The 18204-nt window shown below is 40.1% G+C and overlaps 1 protein-coding gene across 4 annotated transcripts in view; it reads left to right on the top strand.

Annotated features, from left to right (window-relative positions):
* Positions 1-18204, top strand: part of ABA3 (molybdenum cofactor sulfurase (LOS5) (ABA3)) — a 425672-nt gene that overhangs the window by 41324 nt on the left and 366144 nt on the right. For 2 of the 4 annotated variants that reach the window (XM_089377209.1, XM_089377208.1), the window contains exons 1-3: positions 3922-4068; positions 4791-4957; positions 5095-5224. In XM_089377209.1, coding sequence (XP_089233335.1) covers positions 3965-4068; positions 4791-4957; positions 5095-5224 — 401 coding nt within the window. In that variant the 5' untranslated portion in view covers positions 3922-3964. Of the gene's footprint in view, positions 1-3630; positions 3792-3921; positions 4069-4790; positions 4958-5094; positions 5225-18204 lie in introns of those variants that run through there. The other 2 variants (XM_089377210.1, XM_089377211.1) reach the window with 2 other exon arrangements.

Raw genomic sequence — 18204 nt, 5'->3', positions numbered from 1 at the left:
GATCTCCCCATCCTTCTTCCACACTTCCAATCCTAGGAAATAGTGCATCAACCCCAAATCTTTCATGTCAAATTTTGCTACCAGGTTCCTCTATGAGCCTTGAAGATCTTGTCAAAAAGAGATCATCCACATATAAAACTAGAATGAGTGGCTCACTCTTTACCATCAAATAGAAAAGGTTGGGATTTGCGTCACTCTTGACGAATCCCATCTGTTGGAAGTACCTGTCAATCCTACCATACCATGCTCTGGGAACTTGTTTGAGTCCGTATAGAGCTTTCTTCAATCTACACAGATGAATGTGCCTCTATGAGGCTCAAAGCACTCTTGTTGTTCTATGTACACTTCTTCCTCTATCATCTCGGCCTAAAAGGCTGTCGTGACGTCCATCTAGTGAATCTTCCATCCCATTTGAGCTGCTCGAGATATAATTGACCGGATAGAAGTGTATCTAGCAATTGGGGTGAAGGTCTCCTCATAATCTATCCCTTCTTGTTGTGCATACCCCTTTTCCACGAATCTAACCTCGTACTTGTCCACACTGCCGTCTGTCGCATATTTGATCTTATAGATCCATCTAGAACCTACAACTGATCTATCTTCCAACCTTGGCACGACCTCCCAAACATCATTCATCATGATAGAGCTATACTCTTCTACCATGGCATCAACCCATAACTGATGCTGCGCGGCCTCCTGAAAGCTAGAAGGTTTTGCAACTTGAGCCACCAATGATTGGTACCTGTTACGCTGTCTACGTTGTCTTTTTCTTGCCCTAGGAGTTCCAATAAACTCCTCTGCATCTCTCAATATCTGACGAACCTCTCTGCTGGCTCGACCACTAGTCGTGGGAGTTTTTGCCATCTCTTCTTCATCCTGTCTCTACTGCTCCATCTGCTGAGAATTCCCCAGATTTCTTGCACTTGAGGAAATATTGGTACTAGTCACAGTGCTTGATCCTTGTGACTGTCCTCTTGCTTGTTCCACTGGCTGCCCCTGCTGTTGGACTAAAGGAGCTTCTGCTGACTGATTCTGATCACCTGCAGGCGTTTGACGAGATCTTCTGAAAGCTCGATCCTCCATGAACTGTACGTCTCACCTTACTACAATCTTCCTATTGCTAGGAATGTAGATTCTATATGCCTTTGAGGTTTTTTTGTACCCAATGAAGAACCCCTTTTCTACAGTCTGATTCATTTTGGTCCTTTTATCATTTGACACGTGGCAATAAGCAATGCTGCCAAAAATTCTGAAGTGGCTTACTTTTGGCTTTTTTCTTGTGAAGACTCCTGGCATTTTCTTCCCCAATGCTCTATGAGGAGTCCTGTTTTGAATCTATATTGTCGTCTTACATGCTTCTGCCCATAGAAATTTGTGTAGATCCTGGTCATATAACATGGCCTTTGCAGCTCCAACAATGGTTCTATTTTTTCGCTCTGCTACACCATTCTGCTGTGGATTATATGGAGCTGTCCATTCTTGCACAGAGGTTCGTGAAGTCCTTATCAATGTATTCTCCACGATTATCTGAGCGAAGCACCTTGATCTTCTTCCTTGTCGCATTCTCTACGAGAGATTTAAACTCCATGAAACGATTGAAGACCTTATCCTTGGTCTTCAAGAAGTGGATCCAGGTTTTCTTGAAATGGCCATCAATAAAGGTGACGAAATATTCGGCACTGTTGAGAGCTCTAGTGTGCAGATTGAAGAAAGCTTTAGGGCTCAAGCAGACTCCCAAGACATGGTATGGTCGGATCGACAACCACTTGTAGTAGATTGGATTTGTCAAGAGTGACGCAGATCCCAACCTTTACTATTTGGTGGTGGAGGGTGAGCCACTCATCCTAGTATTGTATGTGGATGATCTCTTCTTGACAAGATCATTAGGGCTCATAGAGGACTGCAAGAGGAACCTGGCAACAGAGTTTGATATGAAGGATTTGGGGTTGATGCACTATTTCCTAGGATTTGAAGTGTGGTAGAAGGACGGGGAGATCTTCCTTGGGGAGGGAAGATACGCTACAAACATTTTGAAGAGATTCAAAATACAGGATTGTAGACCCATGTTTACGCCCATGACCACCAATTGGAAGAAGATAGATGCTTCAAGTGACAAGGATGTCAACCCCACCTTGTATAGACAACTTATCGGTTCTCTCATCTATCTCGTCAACACTAGGCCAGATATTTGCTTCGTAGTCAATACGCTCAGTCAGTTTATGGTAGAACCAAAGAGGGTACATTGGGCAGCAGCGAGACATATTTTGAGATATGTGCCCAACATAGTCGAGTATGGCTTGAGATATACCCAAGGGGATGATGTCAGAATATTTGGATTCACAGATTCAGATTGGACAGGCAGTTCAGTGGACAGGAAAAGTACCTCTAGGTACTGCTTCAGCTTTGGATCAGGGATGGTTTCTTGGTGTAGTAGGAAGCAGAAGTCAGTAGCACTGAGCTCTGTAGAAGTAGACTATATGGCAGCATGCACAACTATGTCTGAAACTATATGGCTTTGGAAGCTGCTAGTAAGCTTGTTCAGGCAGATGATGGAGGCGACCAGTGTCTACTTTGATAATCAGAGTTGCATTATGCTCTCTGAGAATCTAGTGTTTCATGACAGGTCGAAACACATAGATATTTGGTGTCATTTCATCAGAGATTGTGTACAGCATAGAGCAGTCCAGCTACAGTATGTTCCCATAGAATCTGTATTGTAATATCCATGATATAAGAAAATGGAAGGAATAGCGATTTATTGCTTGCTGGTTTTCTGTACTGGGTTTCCCAGGTAAATTTTGTGTCCAATGTGTGTGTCTTTGCTATTGTAGTTTCTGTTTAATGTCAGACTAGTTTAATAATCTGATTGGCATTTATTATTTTTGCACTTAAAGTTCTAAATATTGAAAAAGTTAATTGGACAGTGAAGCATCATTTCACTGTAGTCGCTGCAGTTTGTAGATCTGTTTTGGTGAACAGACCATTTGAATATCCATTAGTTTAGGGCCTAAGTGTATCAGTAAAATATGCATCAAATGTTCCCAATTTGACCTAATGTGTGTGTGTATATAAAGAGCTGGGATTTTAAGACCTGCTATGGATATCCTTCGCCAGGTCTTGGGTGACTTTAATGTTTTTATAGATAATCGATAACTGTGAGCTTGTCTTCATCTTCATCTCTTTCTATCCTGGTCATTTGGGCCAATTACTTTGCAGAATATACTTCAAAAATAGACTGTCTTACTGTAATGATATGTTATAGTTGGCTTCTCCCTTGCTATGATATGTTATAGATGGCTTCTCCCTTGCTCTGTTATCTTTTCTTCTTTTGTACTGTTACAACTATACTCATTTTTTTTTCTTGGTAGATGCATTAAGCACTCTATTACTAGATGCACCTTCCGTCCCATTGACTGTTTTTGGGGCTAGCTGAGGATATTAAATACATATCCATTTTCAATTTCTAATTGATCATTTTTCTTCAGAATCACCTTGAAATTGATTTTGCTTCTTCATTTGTCCTTATTATTTGCTCCACTAGTTCAAAGGCATCTGCAATTGTTTAGCTCTTGAATGGTCTTGGTGTTTTTTCCATTACTTGGAGTATACATGCTGACAGTTATTCTGCAGGTTCTGGCTTATTGTAATGCTTCACCTAAAGAGTACAAATGCATTTTTACTTCTGGTGCAACAGCAGCCCTGAAATTGGTTGGAGAGACCTTTCCTTGGAGTACAGACAGCATTTACTCATACACAATGGAAAATCATAATAGTGTACTTGGGATTCGAGAGTATCCTTTTGGTCACAATTCAATACAAATTACATAAAATTTTGGTGATAAAATTTGACTTGCAAAGCGTGCTTTTATAATATCCTTTTTGATGTGGTATGCTCTTCAATCATTAGAGCTTGTTCATGCAGACTGATAGGACGCAAAAATTGCTTTTATAATTACCCCTTTTAATGTTGTATGCCCTGAAATTGGTTGGAGAGACCTTTCCTTGGAGTACAGACAGCATTTACTCATACACAATGGAAAATCATAATAGTGTACTTGGGATTCGAGAGTATCCTTTTGGTCACAATTCAATAAAAATTACATAAAATTTTGGTGATAAAATTTGACTTGCAAAGCATGCTTTTATAATATCCTTTTTGATGTGGTATGCTTTTCAATCATTAGAGCTTGTTCATGCACATTGCAGACTGATAGGACGCAAAAATTGCTTTTATAATTACCCCTTTTGATGTTGTATGCTCTTCAATTTTTAAAGTTTGTTCATGCGGACTGATATGAGAGAATATACTAAAGTTTTTGGTTAATCACAATTTAACTCATGCTAAAATCCCAGCATAGGTTGAAGTAACCTTTCAAGGTGGTTTGAACTTTGAAGACATGTTCAAAACTTCAAACCAGTTGCGAGATACACATTGTCAATAGATTTAGGAGCTGAATTTATTGCTGACCATCATGAAGATAACCACCATTACCTTCACCCAAACTGGATATAATGTGCTAACTTCTATTTGTCTGTGTGGGTTTTCTCAGGGAAAAACTGAGGAAGTTGTCTTAATTTTCTTATTGTGGTTGTTTTGTGTCTATATAGTATATACCAACCATGTGCAAACAGGGTTTATGGCTGGTTGATAGTATATGCTTGTTGACAATATAAACTTTCTTTAGTTGTAAGCTTAATGTTAGTTGGAACAGAATTGGATGGTGAGACTTGCTACGATATCTAGATGTACTCACCTTAATGGTCTAGGATCCATCCTTGACAATCCTTAGATATGCTCTCAACCAAGGGGCAACTACAATTGCTGTAGATATTGAAAGTATGGAACAGGATTCTAGAACTCATTTACCTGAAATTGGTTCCACTGGAGGTCAAAAATTGAAATTTCGCAGCAGACAGAGGCGATATAAACAGATATTTCAGGATGAAATGTCAACTAGTAAGATATTGAGAAGCACAACCGAATGATATGCGTCATGTGGAAGCATTATCAATCAATTTCTTTTTAGTTATAGTAATTTTTGGACTACATTTTATGTTGGATAAAGGTTGCAAAAGGTTGGCTTGTCTTTGCAGGTGATGCATATCATCTATTTGCATTTCCATCAGAATGCAATTTCTCTGGAACAAAATTTGACCTCGAGTTGGTAAAGATGATCCAAGAAGGTAGACATGTGGATAGCATGGCATCAGTATGTACTCCCAGGTACTGTAGCATCAAGGATAGTATGATGTTTTACTGCACCTTTTATTTATTATGAAATATATCATGTATGAAGGCTGTCCTCATTCATTCTTTACCAGCATCTTTTTGCCATTCAAATGAGAGACTGAAAAGCTTGGTTCTTCCAAAATTTTCCGTTCTATTTGGAAATATTCATGGAAACAAAAACAACAATGTAATGCCCCAAAAACTCTCATTGGCAGCATCTTCTTGACTTTGGATATTTGAAGTGGATTTTGTTGGTCCAATGCGCTGATAGGATCATTTCTTTTCCTTGGGTCCTATTTGTATGTTGGTTCTAAGCAGTACTCTGTATTTAAATAAATGAATCCCTTTGTTAGGAACGGAGGGAGGTTAATTAATGTAATGTAACCATACTCATTGAAGAAGATCCACTAGGTAGCTGGTATGTGAACTCATTAATTAATGTGATGTGACCATGTGCATTGAATAAGGCCCACAAGATAGTTGCTAAGGATTTATGGTGTGTAATGATGAAGGGTAGAAGGAGAAATCCAAGTGAAGGTCTGAAGAAGCCTTGAGAGGCTAAAAATTAAAAGAAGCTCACATGTGTGGCAGCAACTGCTATTGGGTGGGCTGAAAATTTCAGACCTGCAGTAGAGGCCGAAATTCTGAAGTTGGGGATTGAAGTTGTGTTGTTGGAAGAGATTTGACTGGGTTTGACCTTGACAAAGGAAGCACATCATCTGGAAGGGTTGGAATTGGTCTTGGTCTAGAGGTATTGGAATTCGTCAATTGAAGAATCTATAAGAAGAGAAGAGATTTGCAGGTTTTCCTTTCAAGTGGCGTGGTTTTGGCCCAGGCTTGCAGCTTACATTGTGTTCTTGTCTACTATTGTTCTTCTTGTTTTGGTGGTTGTTTGATGATACAAGAACATAATAATTGAAGAAGCTAACAAGTAAGAAAAAGTAAAAAGACATCACAAACAGTTATCAAGAAAAAAGAAATCATCCTAATTTTTTCCCTTTATATTTCTCAACAATGAGCTCCATAGTGTGCTTGACTATCGTTTCAACTTCCAAAATAGTCTTTAGTGCTCATTCACAAAATATTGAGTCCTTTCTTTCGAAAATCCTATCTTATTAATTTTCCCTAGGCCACTCTATTGGTAAGAAAGTGCATGTTATCCCCCTTATTGACATGAGTGGTAATTGTGTCTCTTTTCATGTGACATATTGTCAATAGTAACTTGTAGGGATGGTTATGATTTTTGCTTGATGTAGTCCATTTGGGATGGGTGAGCATAGTGGTCCTCGATGATGGATCATGTGATTGATGCTTTTCGTGGTTTTGGGTTGCTTTTTTCCATGATCACAGGCTCGTTGGTGTTGTCAAAGGAGATGACATGCTATGATGTGATGGTTGTTTTCATGGTGCTATTATTTTCTTCACGGTGTTTTCCTTTGCATGAAGGCTAACATTATGGTATTGTTGTGCGATCTTCTTGAAGGCCCTCATATTTTTCATGTCCATTTTTCTTTATTGATAACTCTCCACAAAATAGACAAGTGATTCCACTAAGCAACCATTTCTTTGTCATGCATTTGGCGCCTTAGGGTTTGGTTATGGTATAATCAACTATGAGTTTTGTGATGGAGGGTTCTAACCTTTGACATGTCTATTCCATTTCTATGAGGTGCTATTTGACTCTTGTGATGGAGCACCCTTGCTTGGGAGGTGTCTATTCAACTCTTACAATAATTTTTCACTAGATAGACAGCCAAATTAGAAGAGAACTTACCTCTTGGGCATATTTTGGAGCACCCTAGGGGGATTTGGTGATGGCGTGGAGATGTGAGTTTCCAATGGATTGCCCTAGTTCATGATGTGTCTATTGTACTTTAATGATGCTTGTTGATATAGACTACCTTTCATGTAGACAACTCATGCTCTTATTCATCTTAGTTAGATTTAGGGTTTTAAGGTTGGGTTGGTCTAGGTTGATGGATGACACATCTTATGTAGAGTGCCCTTGGTTTTTTGTGTCTATTTGGTCCTTGTGGTCATACTTGATAGAATGGACACCCTATCTTGGTGAGTGCTCCATGTTTCATGGACTTCGAGCACTTGGCACAACATACAAATGATTTATAGTGTAATGATGATAATGGATGACCTGACACTCTTGATTAGATCTCCTTGGACTTAGGGGTGTCTATTAAGGTGTTATGGTCACATTCTATAGGTTAGACACTTCATCTTGCTGAGTGCTGCACTTGCTCGTGGTTCTTGAGGCATGTATGGCATGGATGGAGGGGCTAACCCACTCCTTGCTGGACACGTGATTGCAACACTTGAGTGCTTGGCTTCCTTATTCTGTTTTTAGGTTGAAGATGCACTTTTTATGACTAGACACCTCACTTTATTGGAATGCTTCGTTGCTTGCACACATGTGGAGGCATTTATTATGGATTGAGGCATTCTGTTGATGGATATTTGGTATGGCACATATGTGCATGTTGATGAGGCCCTTCTGATGACTTGGCACTTGATAGATGGTGTCTATTTGATGCTTGTCAACCTCCTATCTTGAGATCCACTACACCTACCTTAGTCTATGGATGACTTGGAGCCACACATGCCAACTTGGAAGATACTTCTTGTATGTTTATTGGAGTTGGTCATCAATTTTGGAGTTTTGAGCCTTTATGGTCCATTTCACTTGAATGCTCCACTATTTTTTTCCATCTATTATCTATTATGTTGATGAGGAATTGAGTACACTTTGAACATGTTTCCATGCCATTTTGTTGGAGATGTCCTCTTGTGGAGTTGGGTTGCATGCTTATTCATGCATTTTGATGAGTTGCCACAAATTCTAGCAGGCCTAGTGCAATGCCTCACTAGGTAGGGACAAACTTGTGGCAATAAGAGAAAGGGTTGCCATTGTCACTTTAACAACCTTTCTACCGCTTTTTAATGATATTTGACAACAAGGGAAACTTCCTAAATCGCCTAAAGGATATTCTAATACTATGACTCAAGGTGATGGATAAGAGGTCTATTAAACGAGATAAAGTACTAGCAAAGCCTAGAAAGGATTAGATATTCCATGCTAAGGTTCAAGTGCTCTATGCCTAGACCAAAGATATGGCTATTATAAGTTAGGGTTTGGTTGATTTTCAATGGTTGGGTGCACAATGTCATATAACAACCAATGAAAAGGCCTTCCAAGGATATTAAACCAAAGGGAAATGAGGCATTCCAGTAGACACTAGGATTATAGTTAGGAAATGGAATTTTATGGTTGAAACTTATGCATAAACAACAAATAGGGATGACATTAGTCAGAAAAAGGAAGAATTAACCATACACAATGCTAGATTTTGCTTTTATGTGATTTATTAATGCAATTCTTAATTTATCATCCACAAACATCCAACACAAATTCACTTTTTTATGCAAAATTTTGCACTAAAACCCTAGTAGCAACCCTAGACATCTAGGAACAAGGTAGAAAAGAAGAAATTTAATAAATTTTATGGATGATCAACAAAATAATGATTAGTGCCTTATCCTAAATGGGCTTAATGGAGTCTTCTAGGACTTAAATTCCATCAAAAGATTTTGATGGAGTAAGGGGATGACTAGGGCATCCACTTTTAAAACCCTAACTATTTTCTTTGTCAAGGGAGAAATTAAATATAAGGAATGCACTACTTGAGTTTCCTTATAGGTTTCATGAGAACAATTTTGCATAATATAATGGAGTAAGATTTCAACATGAATTCATCATTTAGTCATGGGATAAAATAGAAATCCTACTAGAACAAATACAATATGCAAAATATAGAGGATAAGGCATGAAACTTACAAATTTCTCCAAGAAACACTTCTTTCAATTCCAAGAAAACATCTCCATATGTTAAGTTATGGTATGTTCTATGCTTATAACAGTTTACTTCTTTTTCTTATTATATTCCACTGATTAGCAATCACATGTACATAAAGTAAAGTGCAGATAGAACATTAAACGATCGACAGAAAACAAGCCAAGACAAGAGACACAAGATGTGGCGGCTAGCCAGGGACAAACCCCACAATGTGTGGGGAAACCCTTTGATCAAATCTTCTTTTATCTTCAATAATTCAGCAGAGAGAAATAGTACAATAAATCTGATTCATATCAGCAGTAGCAAACCCTAGATCAGTAGCATCAGCATTAGCGACTTCATTATCAAACTAGGGCAGACCATATCTCACAAACCGACAGTCGGATTGACTTCATTCCACCACCAAAAGTTTTGGCTTCCAGAGGAGGTTCAGATGAACCTACAGCGCAGTTCAGATGATGAGATCTTCTAGGCCACGCAAGTCAATCTTTACTTCTGCAGTTGCAGCTTCAGTTTCAGCAGTTTCCGACTTCAAACTAGGGCAGTCGATATCTTGCAAACCGTTCGTCGGATTGACTTCATTCCACCACCAAAAGTTGCGGCTTTCAAAGGAGGTTCAGATGAACCTACAGCGTAGTTCCAAAGAGGAGATCTTCTAGGCCACGCAAGTCAATCTTTACTTCTGCAGTTGCAGCTTCAAATTCAACAGCTTCCGGCTTCACATGTGTGAGAGAGAGAGACCCATTTCAGCGCAGTAGAGAAGAGACTCATATCTGCGCAGTAGAGAGAGAGAGATGTGATGAGATGAGTGAGTCCAAATGAGGAAAAGTCCTCTTATATTTATACACAACGTTGGTGGGTGAATAGATGCGACTGTTGGGCTTCTGAGCCTACATGAGTTGTAGGTCGGCTTGATAATAATTCCATAATCAAAATAAATTCATATCTCCATGAATACTTATCGGAATTGGATGATCTTTATATCAATCCTACACCTCTCGACGAGAGGAATCTAATAAAAATATTATTAGCCATGAATAAGATGACCCACATGAAGTTTTGCCCTGGTTGCCAATTTTAACACTCCCTCTCAACCATGGAGAACTTCATCTGCAATCTGTCTATCGGTCGTTACTATTCATCCATCAAATGCACTGCCTTGTACAGCTTGACCCTTGCCCTGCTCTGCTCTATTTCGCCTGTTCTGCTTTGTCTTGTTTTGCCCTGCACTGATCTGTACTGTATTGTTCTGTTCTACTCTGCTTTTGTCCGAATTATGAAGAAGAAGAAATGATTGAGGATGTATCATACTGACTCAAAGTCAGTCTCAGAGTATGTACCACTGGTCCCAGACCAGTCTCAACCAACCCAAAGTCAGCGTCATAGTGAGTACAACTCCAATGGTCCCAGACCAATATCATCCTCCACTGACTCAAAGTCAGTCTCAGAGTATGTACCACTGATCCCAGACCAGTCTCAACCGACCCGAAGTCAGTGTCATAGTATGGTACAACTCCTACCACTGGTCCCAGACCAGTATCATTGATCCCAGATCAATGGAGGTCATCCTAGCGTAGGGAGTACGGTAGTTACAACGATGCGTCCATCGGTACTACTATGGTCCCTAACTTCATTTCCCTGCTCATTGATCAGATGAGAGGTACTTCCCATGAGTCCCAGACTGCATGGGTAGGATGCCTCGACAGGAGAACTAATCAATCCTGTCCTCACAGGAGAACACATCAATCCTGCTACAATTGCCATGGAGAACACATCAATCCAGGCCTCACAGGAGAACACATCAATCCTGCTACAATTGCCATGGAGAACACATCAATCCAGGCCTCACAGGAGAACACATCAATCCTGCTACAATTGCCATGGAGAACACATCAATCCAGGCCTCACAGGAGAACTAATCATCCTGCTACACAAGAGAGCGAATCATCCTGTTCCACAAGAGAGCGAATCATCTTGTCTCACAAGAGAGCGAATCATCTTGTTCCAGTGTGCACCACCAGGGGAGGGTGAGTCACCCTGTGGTCATATGTTGCTCCAGTAATAACCGCAAGCCCTTAGAGCTCCAAGAGCTCAATGTATGCAACATGCAGGACCCTTGTACAAGGGTTTCTTACCGACTCCAAGTCGTTTGGGAAAATCACAGATTAGATCTTTCCTCGGGGCTTTGACAAGGTGTATCAACCTGTACATCATCTTAATGCGATGGAGCCTCCTTGCTCATCAACTTACCATATCCAAGATGATGTCTATCTGCTGGAGCAATCGACGAATACGGGATTCCTCAATAATCGAATCCCACCTCTGGTTGTTATAGAGAATCACAGTGGTATTCAATGTAAATCCAAACAACTCTCTGAAGAGCTTTCGCAACCAGACTACCTCACATGAGGTTATGCTAGCAACAATATATCCTGCTTCGGCGGTGCTCAAAGCCACCGACTTCTGCTTCCTGCTCATCCAGGATATCGAAGCGGATCCCAAGGTGAAACAGCACCCGGAAGTGCTCTTATGGTCCACCACACTGCCTGCCCGATCAACATCAGTATATCCAAGTAGTCTCACATCTCCGGCAGTGTATCTTAATCCATGAGAGATTGTGTCCTGAAGACATCTCAGAAGATTCCTGGCATCAATCCAGTGAGGCTCAACCAAATATGAGCTCACAATGCTAACTGCAAAAAATATGTTCGGACGGAGGTTCACCAAGAACATCAATGCGAATGAGTTTATGAAACTCAGAGGCATTTCCCAAATCTGGTCCGACATCACTACCATATAACTTCTAAAAGTTAAGATCCTCGAGGTAGTCACAGGCTTGCAGTCCATCATACCAAATCTTTCCAATATCAGTACCACATATTTCCCTTGAGATAGGAAAATTTCCCTTGGCTTCTGCCATACTTCAAGTCCTAGGAAGTAGTGCATCAGTCCTAGGTCTTTCATTTCAAATTCAGAGGCCAACTCCCTCTTACATTTGTGAATGAGAGGGTCTGCACCTGTTAGAAAGAGGTCATCCACATACAACACCAGTATGAGAGGCTTGTCATCTTCAACCTTAAAGTAAAGGTTAGGATCAACTTCACTCCTAGTGAATCCCAGCTTCATCAAGTAGCTATCGATCCTCTCATACCATGCTCGGGGTGCTTGCTTCAGCCCATAGAGAGCCTTCTTCAACCTGCATACATGAGTTTTTCAATCATAAATCTCAAATCCTTCAGGTTGCTCCACATAGACCTCTTCTTTGATAGAACCATGTAAGAACGCGATCTTGACATCCATCTGATGTAGGTTCCATCCTTGTGAAGCCACAAGGGCTATGATCAAGCAGATGGTCGTATATCTGGCAACAGGTGCAAATATCATAGTCTATACCTCCCTTCTGGGATAAATCACGAGCAACAAAATGAACCTTATACTTTTCCATACTTCCATTTGCTGCATGCTTTATTTTGTAAATCCATTTTGAAGTAACAATTGTCTTGTCCAGGGTCTGGGAACTACTTCCCAGACATCATTCTCCATAATAGACCCATATTCTTTCTCTACTCAGAATTCGGGCATCCCTGTCACCATCTGTCTTACATCGGGTAGAGCTTTGTAATGAAGGTGGGCAAACCTCCGATGCCAAAGTTCGGACTAAATAGTTGTGTCACAAGACATGACACCTAGCGGATTTCCATCGACCTGATATAATGAATCAACACTAAACCTAAGAGTAAAGGCATCTTTAACATTATTTTTCCATATACATACCTTACCATCGCTGAAGGTTACCTTGTAGCCTTTGTCTTCCATTGCCAAGATGGACACTAGGTTCTTTTTGAGGTCAGGTGCATTTAATACATCTTGGAATTTCTAGCCTTCTAGAATGCTTGTCCTCTTCCTTGATTCCCAACTCTCCTCTTACCTTTGCTGTTGAATTTGTCATTCCTTTGATTGCCATCAGAGGGATTTCGAGTTGCACCACTGCATACTGTACCATGCTTCTCTAATCATGATTATCATCATGCTGCCCATGTCCATGATTTTATCCATCATAATGCTGCTCAAACTAGTGTGCATCATCATCATGCTATCCTATATGTCCATGATCTCATGTTGCCCTTTATGTCCATGATCTCATTCATCATGATGCTCATGATCTCATACATAGTGACTTGCTTTATCGCAAATGTAACATCGTCATTTTCTTCTAGCCTTAGGTCCAGCCTTTCCTTTTGATTTAGTCCCGGAATTATTTCTTTTCTTTGCATGAGAAGAAAAGGCAGCAGGAGGACCTTTAGGCATGCGCATTTCTTGCACATCTTCCCTTGTTTCTTCTTGAATGCATCTAGCCATTAATTCCTCGAAACCAGGAATTACATTATAGTTCAAAAGAGTAGTTTTGAACACGTACCATTCAGATGGTAATCCTCCAAGAGTTGTGAGTGCCATTTCTCTGTTAGTAATAGTTTCCCCAATAGATAGGAGATCGTTCTTGATCTCGGTGATTCTTAAGAAGTATGCTTGCATACTTTCAACCTTACTCTTCTTGATTTACCTCAGCTTATTTCTAAGAAACAAAACTTGATTTGCATCATTAACTTTAAATAAACTCACCAGTCTATTGTAGATTTCCTTGAAGGTGTCCAGTTCAGAGATGTAGGCCACCAAGTGCTTGTCGATAGAGTCCCGTATGATCTTCTATTGTTTTGACTTCTCCATTTTTCATTTGTTCCAGGCAGCAGCGGATGCATTTGATGGAGGCTCAACAATATTGCCTCTCACATGATCCAACACTCCTTGATTCTCAAGGGTTAGATCGATAGACATCTTCCATCCGTGATAGTCAGCTTTCTCACGGAGCTTGTCTTCAGCAGGAAAGAGTGTTGAGGACCCCATAGTTCTTTTAGGATAGCCTTGCCAATATTCTCTTCGATGACTGCTCTTGCTCTTGCTCGGGCTTTGTCTTCACCTCAGCTCTGATACCATGTTAAGTTATGGTATGTTCTATGCTTATAATAGTTTACTTCTTTTTCTTATTATATTCCACCGATTAGCAATCACATGTACATAAAGTAAAGTGCAGATAGAACATTAAACGATCGACAGAAAACAAGCCAAGACAAGAGACACAAGATGTGGCGGCTAGCCAGGGACAAACCCCACAATGTGTGGGGAAACCCTTTGATCAAATCGTCTTTTATCTTCAATAATTCAGCAGAGAGAAATAGTACAATAAATCTGATTCATATCAGCAGTAGCAAACCTTAGATCAGTAGCATCAGCATTAGCGGCTTCATTATCAAACTAGGGCAGACCATATCTCACAAACCGACAGTCGGATTGACTTCATTCCACCACCAAAAGTTTCGGCTTCCAGAGGAGGTTCAGATGAACCTACAACGCAGTTCAGATGATGAGATCTTCTAGGCCACGCAAGTCAATCTTTACTTCTGCAGTTGCAGCTTCAGTTTCAGCAGTTTCCGGCTTCAAACTAGGGCAGTCGATATCTTGCAAACCGTTCGTCGGATTGACTTCATTCCACCACCAAAAGTTGCGGCTTTCAAAGGAGGTTCAGATGAACCTACAACGCAGTTCCAAAGAGGAGATCTTCTAGGCCACACAAGTCAATCTTTACTTCTGCAGTTGCAGCTTCAAATTCAACAGCTTCCGGCTTCACATGTGTGAGAGAGAGAGACCCATTTCAGCGTAGTAGAGAAGAGACTCATATCTGCGCAGTAGAGAGAGAGAGATGTGATGAGATGAGTGAGTCCAAATGAGGAAAAGTCCTCTTATATTTATACACAACGTTGGTGGGTGAATAGATGCGACTGTTGGGCTTCTGAGCCTACATGAGTTGTAGGTCGGCTTGATAATAATTCCATAATCAAAATAAATTCATATCTCCATGAATACTTATCAGAATTGGATGATCTTTATATCAATCCTACACCTCTCGACGAGAGGAATCTAATAAAAATATTATTAGCCATGAATAAGATGACCCACATGAAGTTTTGCCCTGGTTGCCAATTTTAACACCATAAAAAAAAACATTGCCAAAAGAATTCACGCCAGAAAAAAGTCACATCTTTGCCCAAGTAGTGAAAAAGGACTAATTCACGCTCCAAATCTTTGGAAGAGAAGAGTGATAAAATATGTGGTGATGAAATGAAATAAGGGGACCCTCTATTTATATGAGGCTTACCGCCATAATTTTTACAAATAAATAAAAGCCCTAATTTGCAAGTTTCCTTGAGTGTTCAACAAGTGTGAGGTTATAGGTCAACCTCAATAGCTCAAAACATAACAAATAATGTGAAAAGAGCCCACGTATGGGAGAAAAGCCTCCTCCACTGTGATGTCATCCTCCAAACGAGCTGAAAAATGCCACAAGTAATAGGATAATGAGTGATTCAGACTCCAAAAAGTAGCTCTATGTCTAGGGGCATGCATCGAAAGTGCTTCCAAGTCAAGTCGTCATCACTAAAGTGCCGTACGTCACCCTCTAAAGGGAAGGAGGGGTGATGTGGCACCAATGTGCTCAAGTGTTGGGGTTAAATAGTGATGTCCAAGACGTCCCCTGTCGTCACAAGGATAACCATCATCATTCGGGCTATGGAACAAGTAATGCCCATCAAATAGTGTCAAGGCCAACCTAGGGGCATCCTGGGTCCATCTTAAGCACATCATCAATATATCCAACACCAAGCTTCATGGGCTTAGCATTTTGGCATTTTAGGGTACCTTAGAGTGTCAAGTACAATGTTACTTGGGAGCGGGAGCGAAAACGGGAGCGGGAGCGACCATTTTCAGAAGCTCCCGGTTTGGGAGCGAATCCGGGAGCGATATTTTAAAAATATATATATTTTTTATATTTTTAATTTTTGATACATATATGTCAACAAAAACATGTAGAATGATGAAATAGACATAAAAAACATAAAAAAACATAAATTGATCATTAAACCATATCACATCAATCATCTAGAAATTATAATCGTCATCAACCATGTCCACAAGTTAGTAAAATACATATTACAACTGCAACATATTGAGTCTTATAAATCATGATTCATCAAATTCAATATTAAAGTTTCAACTTCAAGCTTTCAGAATTGAAAATTCAATAACATTTATCATCATTGATCACCAAAGTTGTACTTGTAAGCCAAGTTTAACCATTACAAGAAGTAATATCGAAGATATTTCTAAGTCCTAACTTCTAACTGTTAACATGATATGAAATGAAATGTTAAAAATTTATAAAATGAAACATGAATAATGAGATGAAATGAAACAACTTTAGTCTTTCACAAAGTATCATATTCATAATTCACAATCATTACCAATGAGTTATAATTGCCAAGGCCCAACTTCAAACTTCAAATTTTCATTGTCACAGTGATATAATGTTTACAAAAAATATCATAATGATATGAAAGAGTCAAGAGTCAAGAGTCAAGGACTCAAAACTCAACAGTTATGAAAACTAAAGTCTAATAGAAACTAAAAAAGACAAGTAAACTGTAAATCTACAAGTGGCCCTTGCCACGAGAGTCTCCAGGAGTATAAGCAAGTCGTGGTGGTCTTCTAGGAGTCTCCCGCACAGACCGACGACCACAACTAGAACCTCCACGCGAGGGTGTCGATGGAGGTGGCGACAGCAATGGAACAAGACTCGGGCCTCGAGCACTGCTACTGGATGGTGGAGGTGGAGGTGGCATGGCTGCTGCAGCTGCTTCATTTTCATCCCTTACAAGCTCCTCTTCTAGTTCTTCAATATGTACAATGCCATCCACCAAATTGTCGTCCTTAGGGTGATTGTCCCAAATTTTATATGTGGGATCTTCATTAGCCCGATCACAGTAATGGCTCAACAACCTCAAGTTGTAGTGCACATAAACCAAGCTTTCTGCTCGGTTTTCGTTGAGTCTGTTTCTTTTCACATTATGTATATAACTGTAGGTGCTCCAACACCTCTTGCAGAAGAAGAATTTACAACCTGTGAAAGAACTTTTTTTGCCAATTTTGGCAAAAGTCTGTGGCTGCCATATGTTTCCCACCATGTGAGAGAATCAAATTTATCTTTGTCGTCCATTGCATGGAAGTTACCATACAAACCAGTGCCACTGAAGTATCTGCCTATTTCAAGGCGCACAACTGCACATTCCTCCCTGTCAGGCACCAACTTTTCTAATGCTTCCAGATATCCTTTAGTTACCTCTTGATCTAAATGGGGTTTGGTCCTAACCCCACCCCCTGCTGCAGGTTGGCCTAACCAAGATGTAGAGTAGTATTTTGGCGTAAGGATATACGCCAAGCAATGTAGTGGAAGGTTAAGCCTATTCCACCGTTCACACACAATCATGAATCAGTTTGTACAAGTTGGGATCTCTATTATGAACAATGTCTTTTATTTCCCCCAACATGGTATCCATTTGCTCATACACCTCGCCAATCACTGGTTTGTCTGTATCTGCAAACCGAATCATGTGATAAATTGGCTTGGTGAAATCCAATACCTGCCTCACAGTTGTCCAAAACTGCCCATCAAGAGCGGCCTCCTCCACCGTTTCAAAACCTGCCATGTCAGCTACATTTGTAGCCCTTTCCTTTAACACCTGCCAATGTGGACTTGATACCATGCTAGCTAATGCCTCTCTTACCTTCAAAAGGCGCCTGAAGGTGAGGTAATAGCTACCAAATCTAGTCCTCGCAATCTTCAACAACTCCAATCTCGAGTGACTGCGGAAAAGGCCATGGGTATTGCTATGATTTGTAATAAATTTTATCATTTGTTTTCCTTTCTTGTACAAATCACCAATCCATTGGTATTGTTCATTTTTGTTTTTGACAATATCATGCAACAGAAGGTTCAATGTGTGAACCAAACATCCAGACCAAAATATGTTAGGGTATTTATCCTCAATAATTGCTCCCGCTGCCTTACAATTAGGAGCATTATCAGTGATGACTTGGATGACATTGTATGGGCCAATACGCTCAATTGTTTCAAGTAATGCTTCTGCAATGTTGATAGCGGTCTTGAACTTGTCTGAGTAATCATGTGCAGCTAGAAAGATGGGACCACTAACAGACACA

The sequence above is a fragment of the Pinus tabuliformis genome, chromosome J, assembly GCF_031772625.1.
Source record: "Pinus tabuliformis cultivar Carrire ecotype Pingquan chromosome J, CPIR1, whole genome shotgun sequence".
In the NCBI taxonomy this organism is placed as follows: domain Eukaryota; kingdom Viridiplantae; phylum Streptophyta; class Pinopsida; order Pinales; family Pinaceae; genus Pinus; species Pinus tabuliformis.
This window is presented reverse-complemented; position numbering and strand designations above follow the sequence as displayed.